Genomic DNA, 23,287 nt, shown 5'->3' on the forward strand with positions numbered 1-23,287 from the left:
AGACCACGCTGAACCATAATCGATCTGTTAAATCCCCTCCTGACCTTATTTCCAAGTTGTGGGTATTCTAACATTTTTCTGGTTTTTCTAACTATTTCTCAACACTCTAGAAAGAACAGCCTTTCCCATTTACTTGTTGACTTAACGTGACTTCGTCAACTTTCGAACAAACTGAGCACGAGGGAGGTAACGAAACTTCAAATCGTCCATCGCACGAGAGAAAAAGAAGTATGATACAGAGGTTTTTACACGCTGTTTTCAACGAAGATGAAAGCGACGCTAGCAACGATCAGTTGGAAAATAACAGTGCAAAAACAACTTAAATTTCACTGGACCTGGACATAAATCCGTACATAGCCGCAAGAGTAAAAAATTTAGACCGTGATCGTAAAAAGAGTCTTGTCATGCGTGTGTTCGATGGAGTATTTGCTAGACTGGAGAACAACCAGCCCAAAGAATGTGGAGAGCAACCTGTATCAGGTAGTTTAGATGCAGTTGGAAATGGCGAAGAAACATCGGAGGATTCAGAAGGGGAAGCAGAATGGGAGGTTGACGAAAAATTGGATTTTGACATAAACAACCATTACAAAGATGAGGAGCAAGGAGTTTATCAAAAAGACCAGACTGAAGAGATTGCAGTAAGTCCTGTTTTGGCAACGTCTAAGGCAAGGAGACATGGAGTCATTTCAAAACCACACAAGAAAAAAGTTAGTTTTCCTCATGAAGATGAAGAACGCAAGAAGGCTGACGAGTGCGTAGGTGATGCTTCAAGACATCCTGTCCTAAATGAAAAACAACTCGGATTGAACCCCAATGAGTCGGACAAGACGCAGACTACAATTTCGTTGGAAAGAAGTCAAGATAACCTTGAAACCCATGGAACAGATAATAAAGGATTCGAACCAGGTAATGAAGTTGATGAAGTAGAGAATGACGGAACGAGAGATCTTCCTGTTCCATGCAAGACTCCCAATGAGAGAAAACGTCCAAAGACACTTAAAGATTGGTTAAAAGATCCAAAGTTATACAAGGTACGCCTTAAATATTTCTGTTTAATAATAAATGCACGCTATATTGAAAACAAGGTATGCTTGATTTCTAACATGTCGAGCGTGATTTCAGAATGGTCTGCTTGAGTCATAACCCTGAAAGTTTTTGTTTGTTTGGAAGAACTGAGGTCAGGTCACCTTCTAGAAGTTTTTAACAGGAGATCATATTAGCTGAACGTGAGAACACTTAGTCTCTTAAAAAAAAAACGGAGTCAAGAGTTATCATATTCTCAAGTGTTTTTGTCGTTTTCTTTCACTCATGATTATCAATTTATATTCAAACCACGTTCACTGTAACCTTTTTGGATGCCTATGTACAATCCACAGTGCTTTACTCGATATCAGATTTTGGCTTTATTATCGAAGCACCACAGGCTTCTGTATGCACATGTAAATCGAAAGTACTCTTCTTTAGGGTTCCTTGAAATTATTAATTTAAAGTGTCATTTTTCTTGATGCGGTTCTCAAAATAAATCAATTAAAACAGAGCAACGTATCGAAAGATCTGTGGGTACGACCTTAAAAGTGTGAGAAAAGCACTCAATAAACTGCATTATGGAACTCTTAGAGATTTCCTTGTAAAACAAGTCAGATACTATCGAAATTATATTTAAAAAATACAGTTCCTTTCTGCTATCACAACAATTAAATACCCTCCAGGAATTGGTGATTACCTTCTGGACAGTTCCTTTGGGATAATTGTTAGTATGTTTTAGGACCCTTTTCCAAAATTGCGAGCTGAACGTAGAATTAATAAATATTCTGCATAAAGAATTTTGTTCTATGATTCAATAGTGGGCAGTCGCCTTCCTCTCTTTAAACACCAAAGTTGCCAACAACCTCCAGTGGGTCAAAAGGCCGGTATAATCCACTCGAAGATACTGAAAAGCATCCAAAGCATGAAACAATCACAATCTCGCATTTAAATGAGTGTTGGCGCAAACATTTTCTTGCCTTGGTACGGCTACAGCTACAGCTTTTATCTTTATGGAAAAAAAAAAAAGTAAAAAGAATAATAATCTCAACAAGACACATGGGCGACTTCTGCTATTCTTACGTCTTGGGAGTAAATGGCAAGACCATATCAATAGCCTTTCGGATGATTTAACATTCGTGGCAAAAATGTTTGACGAACACGTTCTTGAAAATTTCCACGCAGGCTTTGAATCCGTTTGTTTTATTATTACTCAAAGCTTTGCAAACGATAATTTTTTCCGTCTGCTTCGTAAAAATCTCAATAGCAAGACATAATCAATGCAAGTTTGAGCCTTTTGAAGCTGCTAACCATCATATCTGGAGCAAGGCATTAACTTTATATAAGGTAACTTTGTTTTAAACCTTACTCAGCAAATGTTAGTAATTCAACGTTTAACATGTATAAAAACAAATAGAAAAGGAAAAACAATTGGGCTTGACTCAAAAATGAACGATCATGAAACGTTTCCTAAACTTTGCAAACTATAATTAAATTTGAGCACCCTAATTATTGTATATAACAAGTCGAGGGAGAGTAAAGGGCAGAAAGTGACTAGAGAATGTAAATAGGTTTCGCTCCAGTACCAATGCACTTTCCGTCGAGATTATTGTTCTAAGGAATGTTTAAAGCTTTTCCTTGAAAGAACAGTATGTCTTTAAGACGTTTGCGAATTCACTATCAGACGCTCTGAGAAAACAGTACGAAGTAGATGTTATGAAATTTTCCTGCGCAGCCAGCGGTCGGCAAAATTCCTTTAAAACATATACAAGGGTATGATTTCCTTTTACAACATTCTTTGACATCTTTTTGTGAAGCACAGCAGGTTATTGTGCAATATATCGATCCCTTGATCTTCCTCGCCACAAACGTTACACAGAGTATTTTAAAAATACCCTCCAAAGTAAATTTTTGTGTTTATGTCTCCTTGATATATCGAGATAAGGGAATAAATATAGTAATTGTAACGAGCATTAATTCGTAGAATCAATGTGGATATGGATTACTGTTTTGTTCTACAGATTACGTGGCTACTTTTTCTGGCAGTGAAAGACAATGCTTTCAAAGAATGAAGAATATTACAAACTCTGTTGCAACTGTTGCACCAACTCAATCATGACAATTCTCAAACAGTTCAGAGTGTTTTTGCTCTTAGAACATAAATGTACGGTAGCGATGGGGTCATTGTGATGAGCCTGTGCGAACTGACGGCTGACGTTGCCTCGATCTTCAGTTGAATTGAATAAATTATTAATTATCAATGATTGTCGGTCAGTTCTTTGTGATTGCTCGTTAAAAAATAGTTTTGCACGGTCAGGTCCGATGAACCCTCGAAAAATATATATGATAACAATAATTATGATAAAAAGCTCACTTATAAAAAAAACCAACCAACTTTCTAGATCTATAAACAATTGATTTACGCCGGAAAGTAAACCTCATTAAAAAAAAAAAAAACGTTTAATCTTAATTTGCTGGCTGGAAATGACGCTGATATCAAGAATTCTATGATCTGGTTGATACGGTGGTTAATGTTTTATTTTTCAAATAGAGTTATCAGCACCTGAAAATCACGGAGAAATAACTTAGCTTTGAATACGGGATGGATGGGGAGGGACTAACCTGGGTAACCAATAACCAAGAGTACCTCTGAGTACCCTGCTCGGAAGCTTTTTAAATTACAGAAATTTCATTCCTTGAAACAGCATAGGAAATTGCTATTTGGTGAAAAACTTGAGTCTATGGCGGAACCAGCCACTGTTATCGACGAGTAACCGTCCAATACTGAGTGTCAATTCTGCTGTACCATACCCTTACAACTAAAACTGTTTATAAATACTTATTCTAAAAAAAAAATTTGGTTAGATACCAATGGCTCTTTGATGAACCTTCGAAGCTTGAAATAATCTCCTTTTTAGCTGAGAACAATAATTATTTTAAAACGTTATGAATTACTGAAATCTACAATATTCTATTACTCTGAAAAAAACCTCAGATTGATCTTTTTAAATTCTAAAATTGCTCTGATTAAATCAAAGTTCTTATCCTGAAGATAAACCAGAAAAATCTGAGGTTTCTGCTAAAATTTATACAATAGACCTACAGCATCTTATTATTCCAACAGCGTTAGTGTTTTAATCAACAAAACTTGATGAGTAAGCCAGTCAAATGCTGCATACCGACGAGTGTTTATCACGAATATTTGTCGTGATCCCCAGGTCATTAGTTTCTGTTATCTTCAATCCTCTGATTTCATTTTTGGAGCAGTCAATGAGCAAAACAAACCCGGAATGCCTTCTGGCATTTTTTCATTTATTTTAGGCTACAAAGTAAACTAACAAAGTATCTTGTTTATAATTCACTCGGATTTTTTCATTACAGCAGAAATGTTAACGAGGTACGAAATAATGATTTATATATCTACGTGTAAAATGCTAAATTCTGTCTTTGATGATGTTCCTAATGTCGTAGCTAGCTACCACTTTTTGTGTTTGGCTGATTTCTAACTATTCTTTAAACCAAAGGTACAACGTTTCTCAGCATATCGGTGTTCATATTAGGTCTAGATGACCAAACCTTTTGGAAATCAGACTCGCTTACTGATGATAATTATGCCTCTCGTTCTCTTATTGAAAACTTAATAAATTTTCTTTCTTCTCACTTCTGAGAACTTATCTGACTAACATTAATCATTCATGTCGTTAGTCAGTTTCGGGTTTTGCCTCAATGTTAGAGACATCGTTTTCATAGTCTTTATTCAGGTAAACGTAAGGTGTGTCCTGCGTCATCATGTCGTCCATTCTTGTTATCAGCTGTTCAAACGATGGTCTCTCCTCGGGTTCCGCCTTCCAACAGTCTAACGTCAACTCGAATCGGGTAAGATTAAAAAATACGCAATCTTTTTATGTACATTTTTGCCACAACGAAATTATCTTTAGCAAAATGACTTGATACCTGTTTTTTTTCCTTTATCTTTCTCATAATAGGTGTTGAATAGGTATTCAACATTGGTAAAGTCAATAAAAATAAATAACTTTTCTAACAAATAACAATATCGATCGACCTTAGTAGAATAAGCACAGCATTCTACTCTTCCAATTTTGTATTGAGTGGCCTTAACCTTTCCTGTAATTATTATACGAGATTAAAGAAAACACTGGATTCACCGAGGTACAGAACTTAGAACTTTCTATGAAATTACCGTTTCCTCGAGAGTACTTTTTTCTCTGCAGAGGCGGAGTTCCGTTTTGCTTCTTGTTCTTAACATCTGTGTAAAAATTGCAACTATAATTACCAACTAATTACCAAGAAAACAGCCTTAATTCAAAGAAGAGCTGATTCCTCTTTCAGAGCCCCAAACCTACTTTGTCCAGAACAAACTTCGAGGAGAAAAAATTTCCACTTTCATGATATTTCCTTAATTGATTTGGGAAACATATCAGTTAGGTTTTGTTTCACCTCGATATCCATGGTGATTTTCGGTAGAAAAACAAGATCACAGAGAGAAAACTATACCCTGCCCGCCACACAAATGCGTTTCGGCTTGATAACATTTTTTCCCGTTTTTGAACAGAATCCGTTTCCACAAGTCGTGTTTTTAAATCTTTGTTTGCTATCCATTCACTGATTCGCTGAAACCCTGACAGAAGACAATACCAATTTTTTTTTAGGCGTTGTATTTAGAATAGGGAATAAGCATTTCTCTTCGGTTACTACACACTCACCGTTATCTTTAGATGACTATCACAGTTAAAACACCTTTTACCACCTTGATCGTATGTAATAGGCAATCTCAGATAAGGGAAACTGTACTAACTAAACACTTTAATTCCAAATATCTCATTAGTAATTCTCCTCCCTGTCTGCCATATAAATCGTGTGACGTTAGCTCAGAGCATTTGGTATTGGATCAACTAATAAACAACTAATTGATATTTTATCTTTGTTCTCATCACTCGTGTGCTTGATATTGTTTTCATTTTGTAAAGAGAAATTCTGTCTCGGTCACTCATGGGAGTTGAAGGGTTCACTACACAGAGTAGACAAAAGTTATATTGAAAGTCCATTATTTAGCAGTAATATATAATGTGCGCTCAAACTGAGCCTACTGCATTGCGCGCACCTGTTATGATCTGTTAATGAGCTTTAAATCGAATTAGTTTACAAAGGATGTATTTTATACAAATTGAGCTAAATACCTTTAAGCGGACAGCCAATATACTCTTAGATCATCTAGAATCGAAACTTCTTCCTGTTTCGATGGCAAAACAGACTTTCACCAACTGTTTCTAAATAATAAGGATGATACTGTTTTTAATTTGAAAATGTAATCGATTCGACAATTATTAATCGAAGAATACATAGTTCTGCGTCATAAGTAAGCATCTTGAGTGGTTTTTAATATCATCACTTAAACAGTTCAGCGCTTAAAAAACTATTAGCCATTTCTTTAATGCTCGAAAGTTGTGTTCGATGTTCGCGCTAGAGAGAATTTTGAGCAAAAAAATTTACTTGATACAAACCTTAAAGTGTAACATCGTGTTTATGTCTATGTACAGTTTTTGCACGGGATCCACAATTCCACTCAGGAATTGCATTGAAAGTGAAACGCAATTCAGCCAACAGCACAGACGTGATGCACGGCTTTCCTCGTTATGCCTTTCTAATAATCAAAGAACCTTAGCCTCAATGTATATCGTACCTTCTTGATGTTGGTAAATTTCCCTATAGGATTTTAAGAGGGAGAGCCACAGTACTTCTTCCTGTTTACTTTCACAGGTCTTTAAAGACTATATAGTTACAAGAGAAAATAAGGTCCCTTTGTTTCCTCTTGATAGATATTTTTTCCAAATGTAGCCAGAAAGATTGCCGATACATTCAAGCTTCCACGAGTGGGCTGCAAAAGAACATACTCTCTTGTATGTGTGGAGTGGTCATGTAGCTCTTTAACATGGGCGGCGGAGCAGCGGAAGTAGGTAAAGAAAGATCTACGCTCTTCGATCGAAAATTTTGAAGTGTGGGTACGCGAAATGTCTATTTTCTCCTCTCCTGTTTTTTTAGGGAAATTATCGAAATAGCAGCACAAAACAGAATCGGTAAAATATTGGAAAATTAGGTTTTTATATGTTTAATCGTTTCATCAGGATAACGCCTCGCGAAATGATTTTGCGTACCACTCTTCATTGAAAAGCTGCTTACTCGTGAACTTTCGGTCACAAATCGATCAGAAAGACACTAGACATGGCTAAGATTGCTTAAAAGTTTGCGTGCGCCAATCAACTACTCAAATTTAGGGACATCAACCAAGAGCAAAATTTTATTGTAACATGGCCAAGTTTCTGAGAGCGATAATGAATGCGAGTTATAACACTCGTGGGTTTTTAAAATATTGATTTATAACACTAATCTACGTTTCGTATGTATTTGAGAAACAATTAACACGGTCCGTGGCTCCAAGCTTGTATTCATTAGGAAGAGGCGACGAACGCGGGCTCACGGTTTCCTGAACAGCGGCACGTGGCTCTTGATAAACTGAATACAACACAGTTTCTTTACCTTGTGTCAATTATATTTATGATCGCGTAATAATGGTACGAAGATGATAACAAAATGGAAAGGGAATGATGAAAATTGTACAGATCTCATTTCTCAGGCATTCAAGTGCACAATTTTAGTTCGAAAGTTTTTTGGAAATTTTAAAAAAAAATAGTTGTTCTTTTGAATATTGAAGTTAACGTAAAATCTAAAGCTTTGACGACAGTGACTTCGAAATCGAAATTCAACAAATTTCGTCAATCTCTCTATTTTTCCGATATCTATTTCACACCACGACCATTTTTTTTAAGATTGAGAAGGTCATGTGACCAAGTTGTGTTAATATAGCCAGGTTACAAGGTTACTGATATTAATTGGCAGGCAGTTCAACATCTGAACATAATCACGGTCTCCATGAAAACGAACTTTCTAGCCAATCTTTCTCTACACATAAATTTAATTTTACCAAATTTTAACTTGAGTCGCACCGATGGCACCTTTCAAAAGCTTGAAAGTCGTAACAATCTTTATCCGTGCGCGAATTTTTTTTTCTTAGTTCGCGTCAAAAGTCAACTTGTCTTTCCCGGTTCCATTACCAACACGGTGAGAGGGCATTGAGTAAGGGTTTCGCCGTTTATTATAACGTTGACTTTATAGGTACCCGGAAATTTCGCTACAAATTTAACTTGAAAAGTTCCGTTTTCTTTTTCGCAGATTTTCAGGCTTCCCTCAGCTATCTGCTCAGCGGGTTCTATGTGAGCTTCAGCCTGAGCTTTGTGCTTTTTATTTCTGAATTTACCTTTTTGCAGTTCGGGATAAATCGATATCACCGCTTCTTCACCAGCGTGGAAACTTTGGCTTTCCAACGTTGATTCATTTCCATCTATATTGATTGTTGCGAATCCAAGGCTCAAATCTTCAGGTGACCATGCTGGAACAAATTGAACAAACGGACTGACGGAAACTGTTGGTACTTGGGTTTGACTAAGCTCTTTTAATCGCTCTTCCAGATACTTTTTGCTTTGTTCGACGTCTGAGGTTGGTCTTCTCTGCTGCAAGTCGTTACCGAACTCAACTGTTTGGTTTATTTGCCTGACCAAAGACTGGGCAGATTCCCTTGCTGAAGTCAGTTTCTCCATCCTCGACGCGCGCGTATTCTCGAGGGATGTCATGGCTTCACTCTCGAGTGCTTTAACCCTCGCGATCATTTTTTCCGTTGCTTGCGAAACTCGCTGTTTCGCAGCAGCTATGCTAGTTTCGAAGTCTTGTTTATTCTTCTCCATTTGTTGAAGAATTTCAGTGCAAGCCTCTTTTCCTTTTTTCATCGCCTCAACTTCGGACATGATTTTGGCTTTTTCGGCGTCTGCTGCCTCATCAAGCGGCACGACATCGTGGCTTCTGTGGTCCGTGTCGTTACAAATTTGACAAATACAGCTTTGACAATCAAGACAGTAAAACTTCATTACTTCTCGCTCGTGCTGCTTCTGCGAGCAAAATGACGGCCGTCTTAACAAGGCTTCGTAGTCTTCAGTTTTAAACTGTTTCAAAAGCGTCACTTTGTGCCCTTGAAACGCAGTTGTGCGGAACAATTCGTGAGCTTTAACGCAATCACAGCACATAAATTTCTGGCAATCAAAGCAGTAGCTCGTTTCGGCGCTGTTTTTCCGACATATACTACAATCTACCGCACTTCCTTCACTATTTCGTCGAACAGCAAGAAGATTCAATAAGTTATTGTGTTGAAAACTGCTTGGCAAATCGGTGAAACGATTTCCTTCGGGGATGTCAAGGTCTGCTTGGCACTCGGGGCATCGATAGCGCCCCTGTTTTTGAGTTGCCAGAGCATGTCTTTTCAAGCATTCACAGCAGAAGGTATGAAAACAAGCTATAGTCTTTGGGTCCGTGTAGGTATCCAAGCAAATCGGACATGTAACATGTTTGACGAGGTTTTCCAGAAGTGCCTCCATTGACACAAAGCCGGCCGCCTTAGTGTTTGCATTACAGAGAAACTTGAATGCATTGCGTGCATTCTATTTTTAACTGGCAACTAAAAATTCTCGACCAATAGACGACAGCTATCAGACTAGCGCGTGAACCAATTGGTCACGCGTGGAAAAAAAATACTAAAGACCTCAGAACGTGGTAGAAGAAGAGATTTGACGGTAAGAACATTTTCTAGCCGTCCTCTTCGAATCAGTTATTACGCGAAGTCACCAAAATTGTCGTGATCTGAGAATGGGAACCCCGACGGCGAGTTATTTACCTCAGTCTGCCAGTCTGCGTACATGTATCATGCTGGAGTTGAGATCTGGCGCCGTTTCAAACGGTTAGCACATCCAGCCATCTGCGAAATTGTTTTTAATCGACGTTTCACACGGCTTTCCCTTCCTGACCGTTTATTATTCGACCAGAATCGGACGCTCGTACAGCTGTGGTAAGATGAAGAAAAATATCAGAAAGTGTGATCAGAAACCGGCCATAGTGCAAGGTAAATCATGACTATTTTCTAATTTCAAAAAACATTTATTAACAGTTACGGTATAATTAACCTATAGAACAAAAATATCATTAAAAAAATCCTACACCGTTTTAGCAAATATACTTTATTTATTGTATCTTTTATACATTCAGTCATTTTATTGTTGTTATAGTTTTTTTTCTTTTCGTCGTGATCATCGTGACTGTTTCAACATTTCTGTCGCGTATACTGTTTCAAAAACAATAACAGCTGTTGTTTATGTTTTATTTCAAAGCCGTGATATCCTTCCATGAAGCTTTGACCGAACGGAAGTCAAAGTCTGTAGCGCTAGTCGAAATATTAGCCCATGAAAGTTCCCTTCGCCCCACGTCTTGCAATCTTCAAATTAAAATTGGTTAAAGGCTGAAATTGGTAAACATTCAAGACTTTAACAGCCTGGTCAACTGCGCTAGTTCGATAGGACCTCAGTAGACGAGCTTAATTTTCCCTTTTGAGCATAAAATTAAAGTTCGTTTTGGCATTACAAGATCGAGATTTCTCGGTGTAGGGGGTCTGGATACTAGGAAATTTGAAACCGCTGGTCTATTGAAAGCCCTTAGAGTTTCATAGCAACGGAAAAACCAATCAGAAAGTGCGATAGTTGCTATCCGACATAAACTAAACGACAAAGTATTATGGCTTCCAAAGAGCTGTGGATCTAAAGGCGTTTACATCACTTAGTTAAACTGAATTCGATTTTAAAAGGAGCATAGCAGTTTGTTATGGCTGATAATGAACTTGAGGGTGAAATCAGTGACAACGAGAGTGATTTGAGCCTTCGGGGAGAGAGCGAATGTGAAGGCGAAGATAGCGGTGGGGAAGATGTTCGGGAACCCGTTACTGGAACGACATCAGACGATCGAGCCGCTACTCCTAAGAAATCAAAGGCCAAGAAGAAGAAGAAAAAGTGAGAAACATATTTAAATAAGGATAATACCCAGAGATAAATTCTAAGAGGTTTCTTTGCACGCTCATCGCCAGCGAATATTGTTTTGTTAATAAATGCGTTTATGTTTTTCAGATGGATGAATGTGTGCTTGACTAACTGCAAGTATGAAAGTGGTAAGTATCTTCGTGTTGGAAATACAATCAGCACCTCTTTCCTTTGATTAATCGAGATCTTGTCCACGTTTTCTGTGCCCTAATTGATCATCTTAATTTTCTTTTGAACAGTTCGCAGGGTATCGAAACGATTTGGCATGAAGGAGGTTGGTGAAGATGAAGATTGGGCTTTGTTCTGGACAGATTGCTCTGTTGCTTTGGAACGTTGTATGGACATGAAACGTTACCAGGTACGTATTTAATAAACGGATAATAAAATAAATTATCGATATTTCTATGTCTTAAGCTTCGAAATTTATTGCAAGTAAATTACGGGCAAGCTTCAGCCTCGCGTACCTCTATTGTTCATGGAATGATTAGTTCTTATACTCCATTGTTTATTTGATATTGAACATGAAAATGCAGCTACAGCAATAGGCTTTTTGCAGCGTGAGGCATTGAGGAAACTATACCTCTTACAAACTGGAGTTCCTTGCTAACATGGTACATTTTGGAGGTTGGAATGTCTTTGATGGAAGCAAAGTTTTATCTTGTAAAATGTCGCCCTTAATCATAAAAGATGTTTTAAGTGCGTTTAATGGTACCCTTGTTGTCAGCGACCTTGTGATTTGTTGTTTCACAACATTTGTATCGGAAATTCATGCAAAGAAAGGGAAAAGCAGAGATGTGTATCTATTCTTAATGATCGTCTTGCCGGCAAAATTAATGCTTAATGCTTTAAAACACGTACACTCTTTAGTACATCGCCGTTTGTTGACATGATGTGTAAACAATAGGAAGTTGCTTCTATTAAATATCTTCTATTTGGAATCGAGACCTCGACCCACAAGAAAGTGTTATTTCTGAACTGTTTATTTAGGATTATTACTAGAAAGAAGGGGTAAGTTTCTAAAGAAACTATGGTGCTGCGTCGGTGGGAGAGTATAGCAGGTAATGTAGTGTTAACAACTGAATTGAAAACGTAAATTAGCCACCGTAAAGGGTAGAAAAGCTGATGTTTCGAGCGTTAGCCCTTCGTCAGAGCGTCAGCTTTTTTACCCTTTACGGTGGCTAATTTACGTTTTCAACTCAGTCGTTAACACTAAATTACCTGCTATTACTAGAAAGGTTTGACAAAACAACGATAAAGTATTAATTTTAGTACAATATGATTAGTGTTAAAAGCACTAGTAACGTGATATTTTGCCTAAACCCTGTGAAATCATGAGCTAAAACCAAATACAATCGTGGGAGCTGTAATGGCTTAGGGAAAAGGATGTTGAGCTACAGATGGACACATGTAGGTGTGGGTTTAACCATTTGCCTGGAAAGAAACTAATATAAGTAAACTTTTGTATTGCCCCTCTTCCATTTGAGAGTAATGAAGAAAGGCTAAGAGGTAACTTGTGTGATGAGCTGACATCCCATTCGGGGGTGGAAACTATACTTGCAGTTACTTGATACTGCGGAAATCAATTTACAAGTGGTTTTTAGTATCACTCATGAGGGAAGAGAGTAGATTCAACCTTTACCTGATAAATCTAGTGTCATCAGTATGTAGTTGGAGTAATATATCTATTAGTAATTGCTTTCTCTCCCTTTTCCCTCTTTGCAATTGAGTCACCTTCACCCTGTAAATGATTATCTTAAAAGATTTACTAATTCCCACTCTCTTCTCAACTTTTAAACAGAAAATAAATCATTTTCCTGGTATGAGTGAGATTTGTCGCAAGGATCTTCTGGCAAGAAACATGAACCGTTTATGGAAACAGTTTCCCAAGGAGTATGCTGTGTTTCCTAAAACATGGTGCTTGCCAGCAGAGTAAGTGACTTGTTCTTCCCTTGTTATCTAAAAGGACAAAGTAAATGTAGCTCAGCTGTAAGAGTTTGTGAATTATTAGCAGTTACTTAATTTTCACAAGCATATCATGTTCATTTTAGACTCTGAATCATCAGTATTTCTAGCTGAATTTTCAATCAGCAGAGCATTTTTCTTGGCATATTGTAGTTAAGTTGGCTCACAAGGAACACATTTATTGAAAGAACACACAATAACAAAGAGATATGCAAAATAAATCTCTTTGTGTGACCCTCCATGAAAGCCTTGGTTCATGAAAAAAAACCCTATAAATTCTCCTGAATGCCCCTTTTTACCGCTAATTTTTTTTGTATTTCCATGTGGAGCATAAGGAAAAGTTGAGATAGTTAAGAAGATGAGCCTAATATTCAATATCCTTTTTGGCTGTATCATTTAGCAGTGCCCAACCAGTGTTTGGGAGAGTACATTACATGTACTAATGACCTTTCTATGCCCTCATTTACATGTAAGCCTGAGTTTTTTCACATTACTGGCTTCAATTTGTACATACGCTCAGACTGCAGTCTTGATCACTGACTGTGATGAAATGATGGCTTGAAAATTAATACTCGTTGGCTTAAGTAATGGCATTTTCTTTTCATTGACCTTCAGTTATGGAGAATTGCAAGCCTACTGTAGACAGAAGAAGAATAAAACATTTATTCTCAAACCAGATAGTGGTAGCCAAGGAAAGGGTATTTTCCTGACAAAGAATCCAAAGGTCAGTTCTAACTCAAGCCTGAAAGTTAAAGTCAGTTTGTTTCTAGTAACAATAGGTGGGACCAAACTATTTAAAAAAAAAAAGTTCTCCTTTTTTTAATGATACAATATCTTAAGTTTACTGTGAACTGTGAAGATTCTCTAATTGTCTTATAGTCACAACATGGTTTTGTGCTTTTTTGAAGAGCTTTTTCACTGTACCACCTCAATGAATTTACATTTAGATTTTTTTAATATCATGGATGCATTGATATTTGATAGTTGATCTGAAAATGAAAATATCAGTGTTCTGTATCTTGAACTGAAAAATTACAAAAATCGCTTTCCAGCAGAACTATCAGACATTGCAAGCTGCAATAATTAGTTCCTAACAAAAAAAAATGGCTAATTCCCAAAAGGCTTTTCTGCTGTGTAGTAAATTTTTGGCTTTTGTCATTAAATACAAACTTAAGGTGAAATTTCTCTTGATGCAGCTTAGTCACCAGTTTAGTACATTTGGATGTTAATTGCATGCCAATGCAGTACAAGTGAAAGGTGTCCCATAAATAGTATTAATTTAGCATTTATTAGTTGTTCTTTTATACTGGTCAACAGGATATTAAGCCAGGTGAACACATGGTTTGTCAGCAGTATGTTTCCAAGCCTTTTCTTATCGATGGATTTAAGTTTGATCTGAGGGTGTATGTGCTGGTTACATCTTGTGATCCTCTGAGAATATTTGTTTATGAGGATGGCCTGGGAAGATTTGCTACTTTAAAGTACATGGAACCAAGTAACCACAATGTGGTGAGTGCAGAAAGAAGTGTTCTCAAAATTGGGTGGAACCTATACTGTACAGTATATTACATTTATTTAATATGTATGGTTAAGAATCAAGAGCTTCTTGAATTGGTCACATTTCCTCCATTCTAATGACTTTTATTTGTGATTCAGGGGTGATATAGTGAAGGGAAATTAGAATTGCTAGTAAGTCTTAAGAATCAAAGGTTAATAATTATACATTAAGTTTGACCTAAAGTTTCCATAATAATTGTGAATGCCGGTACACTTGGGATAGTGTGGCCTTGCATGATTCAAAGGTATTCTACAACAAATATCAAATGTTTCCCAGGTGGAATACATGACTGTATAATTGTAACTGAATGGAACCGGATAGCCTAAGGGGCAGACATTGAGTCTATTATAGCAGTGATATTTAAAATGTATATTAAACTCTCGAAAGAGTTGCAAAATAAATTTACAAACTGATTTTCAAGATGTGGAGAATCTTAAAAGATGGGAATAAGGTGGCAGTCTTTTCCAAGCTGCATTGGCTGCTAATAATCGCTGGTTGGTATATCTTTGGTAATTGCAATCAGATAATTTTAATTTTTGGGAGGCATGTCATTGAGAAATAGTTCAAGTGTATTAAATGAAAACCATGTTTGGAGAATGTCTTGAAATATCCAAATTTTCCATAAATCCTGTTATTGATAAAACTAATTGTATTTTACATTGTAAGGAGACTTTATGCTGTTGTTAACATTTTTTTTCTAGTAACGAAGCAATTGTCAATCCTTTTTTTAGGATGACACTTGCATGCACCTTACAAACTATGCTGTAAACAAACACAGCAAAGATTTTATCAGAGATGAAGAAACTGGGAGCAAAAGGTGTGTTTGCACTTTAATTAGTATTTTAATGTGACTGGCAAATGAACCTGAAATTAGTTGTTGAATAATTTTAAAGTTATGTGAAAACAGGTTGTTAAACTGTTGAGGCAAGGTGTGCGTGCATGTGATTTTCAAAACATTGTTCTTTTAATTCCTTTAATGATATTACAAATTATTTAATACTGAATTATTCATTTCATTTCAGACGGATAACAACAGTAAACAGGTGGTTTACGGACAATGGTTATGATGTCAAAGAAATCTGGGCATCAATAGAGGTAAGAAATATTTTGATATCTTGTAGGAGTGGATCATGACTGAAAAATAAGGTCCACCTGTGTACATGTAAGCTCACAAAGGTATCAATGTGTAAACATGGGATTGGATCATATATGTGCTCAAAGGAAAAGTTGCTTTTTAAATGATATATGACATTCGAAAGGAAATGATGAGCATCGGTAACACTGCTAGACACATGGCATAATTTCAGTTAATCTGCTAGCTTTATTTGCAATATGTAATGCCATGAGTACAAGCTTGACATCACAAGAGAGTTTAAGAGCCCAGTTTCTTATTTGTTACCATCACTGCATTCAACTTTGCAAAACAACTTCTCAGTGGGGAATACTGGCGACTGATACAGATTCCCATAATCCACCTACATTGAGAAGGGAAGATTAACTAAAGAAACTTTTTAAAACCTTTAACTGCTATGAGTGACTAAGACAGATATCTCCTTTGAATATTACCTCAACATCAAGGAGACAAGTAAAAAGAAAAAAAACAATTAGGGGATTGTTAGTTGATCCAATACCAAAATCCCAGAACTAACATCATAAGAATTGTACGGCAGACAGTGAGGAGAATTACTAATGAGATCTTGGGATTGAACTTGGATAACAGACCACATGCATTTTACTTTACATACTTTTTTACTTTACTTTCATTTGATTATGAATTTTTTTATCTTAAATTGACTGTTTTTGTTTCAATTTGTTATTAGGATGCTATTATTAAACTTTAATCACAGCCCATCCAATACTGAAACACAACTACAGGACCTGTTTTCCAAACCACAACAAGGGCAGTGCTGTTTTGAAATCCTAGGCTTTGATATTCTGCTTGATAAAAAGTTGAAAGCTTGGGTTTTAGAGGTAAGAATACCAATAAGAAAGATGTTTATGAAGAGAAATGGATGGTACTGAGCATCAGCTCCATCATCATCACAAAGTTAAATCAAAGTAACATTCGTTTAACCAATTTTAACCCAGATGAATTTTTAAACCACAGGACATGTCATAAACATTATTTTGTAATTTATTGATTTTCAGGTAAACCATTCCCCAAGTTTTACCACTGACTCACCCCTTGATAAAGAAATCAAAGAGGGACTGATGTTGGACGCCCTCACTCTTCTTAATTTTGGGGCATGTGATCGCCGCAAGATACTCGAGGAAGACAAAAAGAGAGTACGGGACAGACTTCTACAGAAACAGAGGCCTAAAGAGAACAAGTATGTTGAACAGTTTTTTTTTTTAACACTAATGCAAGTGAACCGTAAATAATTGACTAATCTTTTTTGTAACATCTGCTTATCCCTTTAACTTCCAAGATCTGATTGTTAATCTCCTCCCCCTACGGGCTACATATTTCCTTCTAAAAAGTTACAAAAATATGCTATTACATGTAGATTAAGATAACAACTTTTAACTCTTTAACTCCCAATGATCTGATTGTTAATTCTCCTCTCTAACTGCGGCAGCCATACATTTCCTTTAAAATAGCGGCAAGAATTGGTGTTAAATCAAGATAACAACTTAACCTGATAAGTTTGCGTATTCTTTTCACCTGCATGCTGGATAATGTGTGGATATTAGAGGGAGAAGTCACATGTTAATCACTTCTGTGAGTTAAAGGGTTAATTGATGAGTTTGAGTATTCTCATTACCTGTTTGGTGGGTGTTGTATGAATATTGTAGGGAGAAGTTACATGTCAATCACTTCTGTGAGTTAAAGGGTTAATTGATGAGTTTGAGTATTCTCATTACCGGTTTGGTGGGTGTTGTATGAATATTGTAGTGAGAAGTTACATGTCAATAACTCTAAGAGGGTTTGAAACATTTAAAGGCAGGTTATGGCACCAGATTTTTTCAATAAATACATGTACATCAGGAACTTTCAGACACCAAATTTTCTCAGACAGATTCTTCATTTCAGAGGCAGTTAGTTATAAATGTACAGCATATGATTTGTACAAAATAATTTTCAGCAAGTTTTTACAGTGACCGCCAGCTTCACCATTTATTATTAACTTCTTTTTTTTTTTTTTCAAGGAGAGATGATTTTGAAAACCAATCACAGTATATTGAGTGGTTGAAGAAGTATGAAGACAGTCACATGGGTAAATACAGGTAGGAAGTGTATTGTATTATAATTAAATGTGTTTATAATTATCTACAAAATTAAATTCTAAATGTAAAATTTCATTTTATCCTTTTTCTACTTTAGACGTATTTACCCTGAAGGAAATGAAGAAAAATATGCTGTGTATTTCGAGAACAGTTGTTCTTTGTTTCAAGAGACGGCAGCCTCCAAGGCTCGAATAGAGTGTGCCAGGTAAGATGTTCTGTTACGCTCATCATTTTAATGGTAGGATTCAAGACATAACTGAGTCACTGTCCTGTGATCTTGAATAAGATACTTTACTCTCATCGTCTCACCAGGCCTCTCGACCAGCATAATGCAAAAGACTGGGCCCTAATTTACCTTTTCATTCCATCTGTTTTGCAAACGAAACTTTTGTCTTCTAGCAAACTGGTGCAACTTATGGCATGTAGTTGCTCTCCCATTTTCCCTTTGGAATGACTAAAAATTTCAGATCATATTTCTCCCACAACTTCATTTTGTCCTTAAGATTATTTGTAACCTAGATTGATGATGAAATCTTTCTGTCATTGAAGAACCATTTCCAGAGAAGAGGTGGTCTCTCTGTTCAATCCTGAGTTCAAAGTGTTTGTCTTGAGGTTGACATTGCCGCGGGGCCTTGTCAGGAGTCGAGAGACATCTGAGCTAACTACACGTTAAAAGAAAACATCACAGCATCAACAGTAGTTATAAGCGTAATGATATCATAAGAACTTCAACAAGTTTAAATTCCATCTATATGTCAATAACTTTTATCTTCAAATATTATACAAACTTGTATTTGAAGAAATGTTTTGCTTCATTTTGTGTCATCTCCTGGTTTGTAGGGTTCAACGTGAACAAATCATGGCCAAACAACAAGAAATGGAGAATGCAAGGCTCAAAAACAGTGGGAGGGCTCCCAAGGGATCCAAAGATGGTCTTAGGCCAGAGAGTCCTCATAGTCGAAGGCCAAGAAGGCCTCCGGTTAGGAAGATGGTCCAACCTGGTAAACCAAAATTTGAGGTAAATGACAAGTATAAATGATTATTATTACCCCAGCAAACTTTCCGTCACTACTATGCAGGAAAAGGAAAAGTGTGTTGTTATTGGTTGCTGCTTTTTATCTCGCGTGTTCGAGCTCAATTCAACGAAGCACGCACGAACAGTTACAAGGGTGGTTTGTCGTCGAAGTGCTGATAGTATAGGTAACAAGATGATTTCGAGTGCAATTTGGTGTTAACAAGCACAAGTAAATTTTTCAAGGACAACAAAATTGCACGAGCCCTTAGGGCGCTTGCAATTTGTAGTCTTTGAAAAATTTACAAGTGCTTATTTACACCAAATTGCACGAGAAAGCATGTTGTTACTCGTTAATAAATTACATGAAAAACGCATCGCAGAAAGTCAGACAACAAATTGGTAGCGCGCGATCTTTGTAATTTGCACTCGTGTTACATGAAAAATGCACTCGTTTTCAGCAAAAGAGACGCGCGTAATTTGTTCATTCATATTATTACCTCAGATATACAAGCAGTACTATGTTACAGATCTTGCTGTAAGGAACGCGGTGGCGTGATGGCTAGTGCGCTGGTTAGATACCTGACGGGTGAATAGGCTGTGTTTTGGGGTAAATACTTAACTCATACATTGCCTCTCCCTCAACCCGGAGCACAATTGGGTACTGGCAATTTTTCAGGGAAGCTTGATGAAATGCTGATAATCTTGCGATGGAGTAGCATTCCATCCGACGGGAGTAGTGATACGCTTAGTAGCCCGGTTAAGCTCCGGCTGAGTGCGCCACTTGAGTCTAATACAGACTTCAACAACATCCTGCGTAACACTGACACGTCAAATTTTTATTCAGGTTGGCAGAAGAACTGGCCAGGAGCAAACGGACACCACCAAACCAATGACGATATCAGAGGAAGAAGAATTGGAGAGAATCACTTCCCTTCTTCAGCGGGATAATCTGATAAGAGGGCTGGGTGTGGTCGAGTTGGTGTACAAACTGTTACACTGCACACCCGGAACTGGAGGGCCACAGAAAAACTGCTCTTTACATCACTCGGTGAGTTACAAGCGTGACCATCAGAAGGGAAAAGTAACACCCTTGTTAAAAGAGAGAGGGAAAGACTAAAGGAATGATTTTCGTAGAAAATACTCATTAACTTTTATTCGTGGATCTTTAGAGATAATCCTTAAATATTCTGTTATTCCCTTTTAAGTATATCAATTGCAATTCTCGTCATCCTTATCCATACATGGGCTCTTCAAATTTATAACCCTTTCGGCGGAATGTCCGTGTATATCCTATTATATAGAGGTGCCCTCCCGGGAGGAGTGGGGGCATCAGTTAGATGGACATGTATTTTGCTGTATGCTACTCGGGTGAAAAAAAAACCACAAGGTACATCTGTTATACCAAACAAGACCATCCGGTGTAGACAGATACTATTTTGAAGTACTGAATCACTCTCTTTTTCTTCTCAGAACACCTATAAAGACTCGTCTTCCAAAGGTAGCTCTGTTGGCGGCCGTGAGATAGGAGGCAGCCTGGGTGACAAACATTCGGCCATGTATGGCTCTATGGGATTGCTGTCAGCATCTGGAGCAGTAGCCGCTGTTAACAATACAGTCGCAGCTCAGTTGTCTCGGTTCCAGACCTATCAACCCGCTTCTCTGTCTGCTGTTATGAATTTGAAATCCATCAATCAACAAGCCACTTTATTACGAAACGATCGTCGTGCTCTTGCGTCAGTCGGTATAGTACCATCAGCTCCCACGGGGTTGCCAAAACACAGATACGGCTCAAGAAAACTTTCCACAAGTGGCAGAGCAGTTAACGGCAATCCAGATTACGACTGGAGATCAGGATCAACGACTGGTATCGAGGCCAGTAGCCTTGCTTATAGTTTGATTGATCCTAGACTCGATAACCAACCAACACCTCGCTCAGACGCCGGTCTTTGAGCGCTACAGGGCTTAAAACTTGTGGTGATTCCACTCAAGGAACACGCGTGGTGAATCCGCGCGTTTTGGCAGCGGGTGGCGTGGCAGGGTCACAGACTAATCTCTCCAGTCCAGGAGTAGTGTCGCCTGGTGTTAATGCACAGCAGTATATGTGTTCGATGTACGCGTTTCCCAACGTGCTTAAAGTGGCACCGCAGCCTCAAAATGGAATGAATTTATCTGTGATATCTGGCCCGGCGCCCGTCAATTATCGACCAAGTCCAGCCAGTAGTAGTATATCAGCCGAACAGTCTAGCTCGTCCCAGAAGTTTACAGGATCGCCATCAGCGCTCATGAGGTGAGCTTCGTTACAAACCACCCTTCAGAGCTCTTACCGATGGGATAGCGTGAACCAAAACCAAAGTAATTGTAAGGACTAGTGACAGGGAATGAAAATGTTTCAAAGGGCCCGTAAACAAGCAAACTGCCAGAAGCGCGGGAAGACGCGGGTGATCAGGTTGTGATTGGTTTAATTTTGAGTCTGATTGGTTAAGAGGGCGGCGCGAGTTTTGTGGACCAATCACAGGAAGCAAAACCAAAACAATCCTGGATGACTTTCGGCTTCCTCTATTGCCCAGTCCTAATCAGGCCAAGTCTAGATTGTTTTCGACGTGAAACCCCCAAAGTAATTTCAACCGTCAATCAGGGCAAGGGTAAAGAGAAAAAGATAATATGGTTGTTGAATGATCCTAGGTGCGGGAAAACGTTCGACGTCAAACGTTGTAGTTTCACATCTGATTGACTTAGGGAAGATTCTTCGATCACGGAAGCAAAACCAAAGTAGCCCAGGATTACTCAGTCGAAAATCCGACTGGTCGACACTTTGAAGATTACTATTTATACTTGATTTTTATGCTCGAAGCTTCATGTTTAACAGCCATAGAAATGAATGGTCATTCTAACCGTAATTGATCCCATGCAGGTCAACTAAAGCTCAAAGAGCCCGCGGAGCTACCAACAATATGCGCCTGAAGGTAATTCATTATTCTTTGACTATCTTATTAAAAGTAGTGTTTGATCTGTTGGGCTTCTAACCTGACACGAGCAGGTAATCGATGAAACCTGTACGTCATTGTTGTAAACCGCAAACGGAGAGGACTTACTTAGTGAAGGAATTATTTCCTAATACTCAATTTGCACGGTGTTCGTCCCGGGAAGGAGTAATGAAGCGCGCTTATTTGCCGAACAGCGGCTGGTAATCGTGCAAGTTGTCACCCAGATACTTTTAACCGTCATGCTTGAGTAAGTCGAAATATAATAGTTCGAAGCCAAATTGGCAAGAAAGTTAAATGAAACAGTATTCTACTATCCTCCCAGAGTACTCAGCTGTCCGCGTAAGAAGCTAATTGTTATTTCCGTCTTTCTCTTTAATTACAGCAACTTGAACTCCGTGAGAATCATGCAGTAGCCTTGAGCTAACGCATCGGTGGAGCAGCTTCAGTTGACGTAGCTTGTAACAAAGAGATAAGGGTTTGGATTTGGCGTGTGTGACATGAAAAGAATCCCCGGAACAAAATCATGTCCATAGATCATCAAAATAGTGCTTCGTACTTTATGAGAAATGTGAAAGTGAAATTTTTAAGAACCCCATTTGAGGAACCTGGATTCAGTGTTTTCTATCTATCCATACGTTCATATCGTAGTTAGTGTAGAAAGTATATTATTTATAAAGTAGTTAAGTGTGGAATTTGAGCAATTATTGAAACTTTGTTTGCGAGAATTACGACTGTTTTAATACAATTGTATATAGTTTTGTAATATCAATAGATTTCATATCTGACTGCGTGGTATTTTTGCTGAAAATGAATGACAATTCTCTGTTTATGGCCAAAGACATTTTCAAAAGTACAATGGTTTTAATCTAAATATATTTGTGCAGACTAAAAAGATTTATGGAGGGTTGAAAGAATGATTAAATCTTGATTAAAAGGATGTAAATAATCGTCCTCATCAGAATATGGCAAAAGTTTGTTCATCACGGCGTTATAGTTAATGATTCAAAAGTACAATGGTTTTAATCTAAATATATTTGTGCAGACTAAAAAGATTTATGGAGGGTTGAAAGAATGATTAAATCTTGATTAAAAGGATGTAAATAATCGTCCTCATCAGAATATGTTTATTGTGTAGAGTAGCTCCTTTGCTCCAAGAACCAAGACCCCGTTGGAACGAGGCTGAGCCCGTGGTACACGCAAATTCGGAGATCTACCCGTTCTTTAGCAGTTCAAACATTCTGCCACGTCTGTGTTTGAATTGAATTAAAAAAAACAAAATTTATTTAGAGATTGACGAGAAAATTGATTTACTATGCACAGAAACATTTTTGCACTCGCCACTGCAATATTTTGTGAACACCACGTAAAAAGCTTGTGAATTTACGGCAAAACCTTCAAATAAGTCAATTAATCAACTCAGTTCAACGCCGTATTACCATACAAGAATTCAACTGAGAAACTAGTGACCCTCTTTGTGAGCATAACGGCAAAAGTTTGTTCATCACGGCGTTATAGTTAATGAGCATCACGG

General features: G+C 37.7%; 2 protein-coding genes and 1 pseudogene across 3 annotated transcripts; 2 read left to right on the top strand and 1 right to left on the bottom strand.

The window, feature by feature from the left end:
* LOC131774675 (uncharacterized) overlaps positions 1–3,095 on the top strand; it is a 10,554-nt pseudogene extending 7,459 nt beyond the window's left edge.
* A 2,155-nt stretch (positions 3,096–5,250) lies between these two features.
* On the bottom strand, positions 5,251–9,583 carry LOC131774671 (E3 ubiquitin-protein ligase TRIM56). Of its 2 annotated transcripts, XM_066164909.1 has the most exons (3): positions 8,357–9,583; positions 6,222–6,311; positions 5,251–5,290 (listed from the first exon to the last, which is right to left on the bottom strand). In XM_066164909.1, the coding sequence occupies exons 1-2, from the start codon at positions 9,522–9,524 to the stop codon at positions 6,256–6,258; spliced, it is 1,224 nt and encodes a 407-aa protein (XP_066021006.1). In that variant the 5' UTR covers positions 9,525–9,583; the 3' UTR covers positions 5,251–5,290; positions 6,222–6,255. The 2 variants fall into 2 exon arrangements, with proteins under 2 accessions (XP_066021006.1, XP_058946712.2); XM_059090729.2 differs by lacking the exons at positions 5,251–5,290; positions 6,222–6,311 and having other exon boundaries at positions 7,322–9,582.
* An 874-nt stretch (positions 9,584–10,457) lies between these two features.
* On the top strand, positions 10,458–22,877 carry LOC131774665 (tubulin polyglutamylase ttll6). Its single transcript, XM_059090721.2, is given in 20 exon segments — positions 10,458–10,982; positions 11,097–11,137; positions 11,249–11,367; positions 12,808–12,938; positions 13,587–13,695; positions 14,289–14,480; positions 15,261–15,346; positions 15,552–15,624; positions 16,350–16,359; positions 16,362–16,433; positions 16,436–16,500; positions 16,678–16,859; positions 17,680–17,757; positions 17,855–17,962; positions 18,598–18,775; positions 19,617–19,820; positions 20,243–20,690; positions 20,693–21,059; positions 21,684–21,735; positions 22,139–22,877. Coding segments are annotated over 20 exon segments (2,742 nt in total). The 5' UTR covers positions 10,458–10,797; the 3' UTR covers positions 22,181–22,877.
* The last annotated feature ends 410 nt before the right edge of the window (positions 22,878–23,287 follow it).

This window comes from Pocillopora verrucosa, chromosome 4, assembly GCF_036669915.1.
Source record: "Pocillopora verrucosa isolate sample1 chromosome 4, ASM3666991v2, whole genome shotgun sequence".
NCBI lineage: Eukaryota > Metazoa > Cnidaria > Anthozoa > Scleractinia > Pocilloporidae > Pocillopora > Pocillopora verrucosa.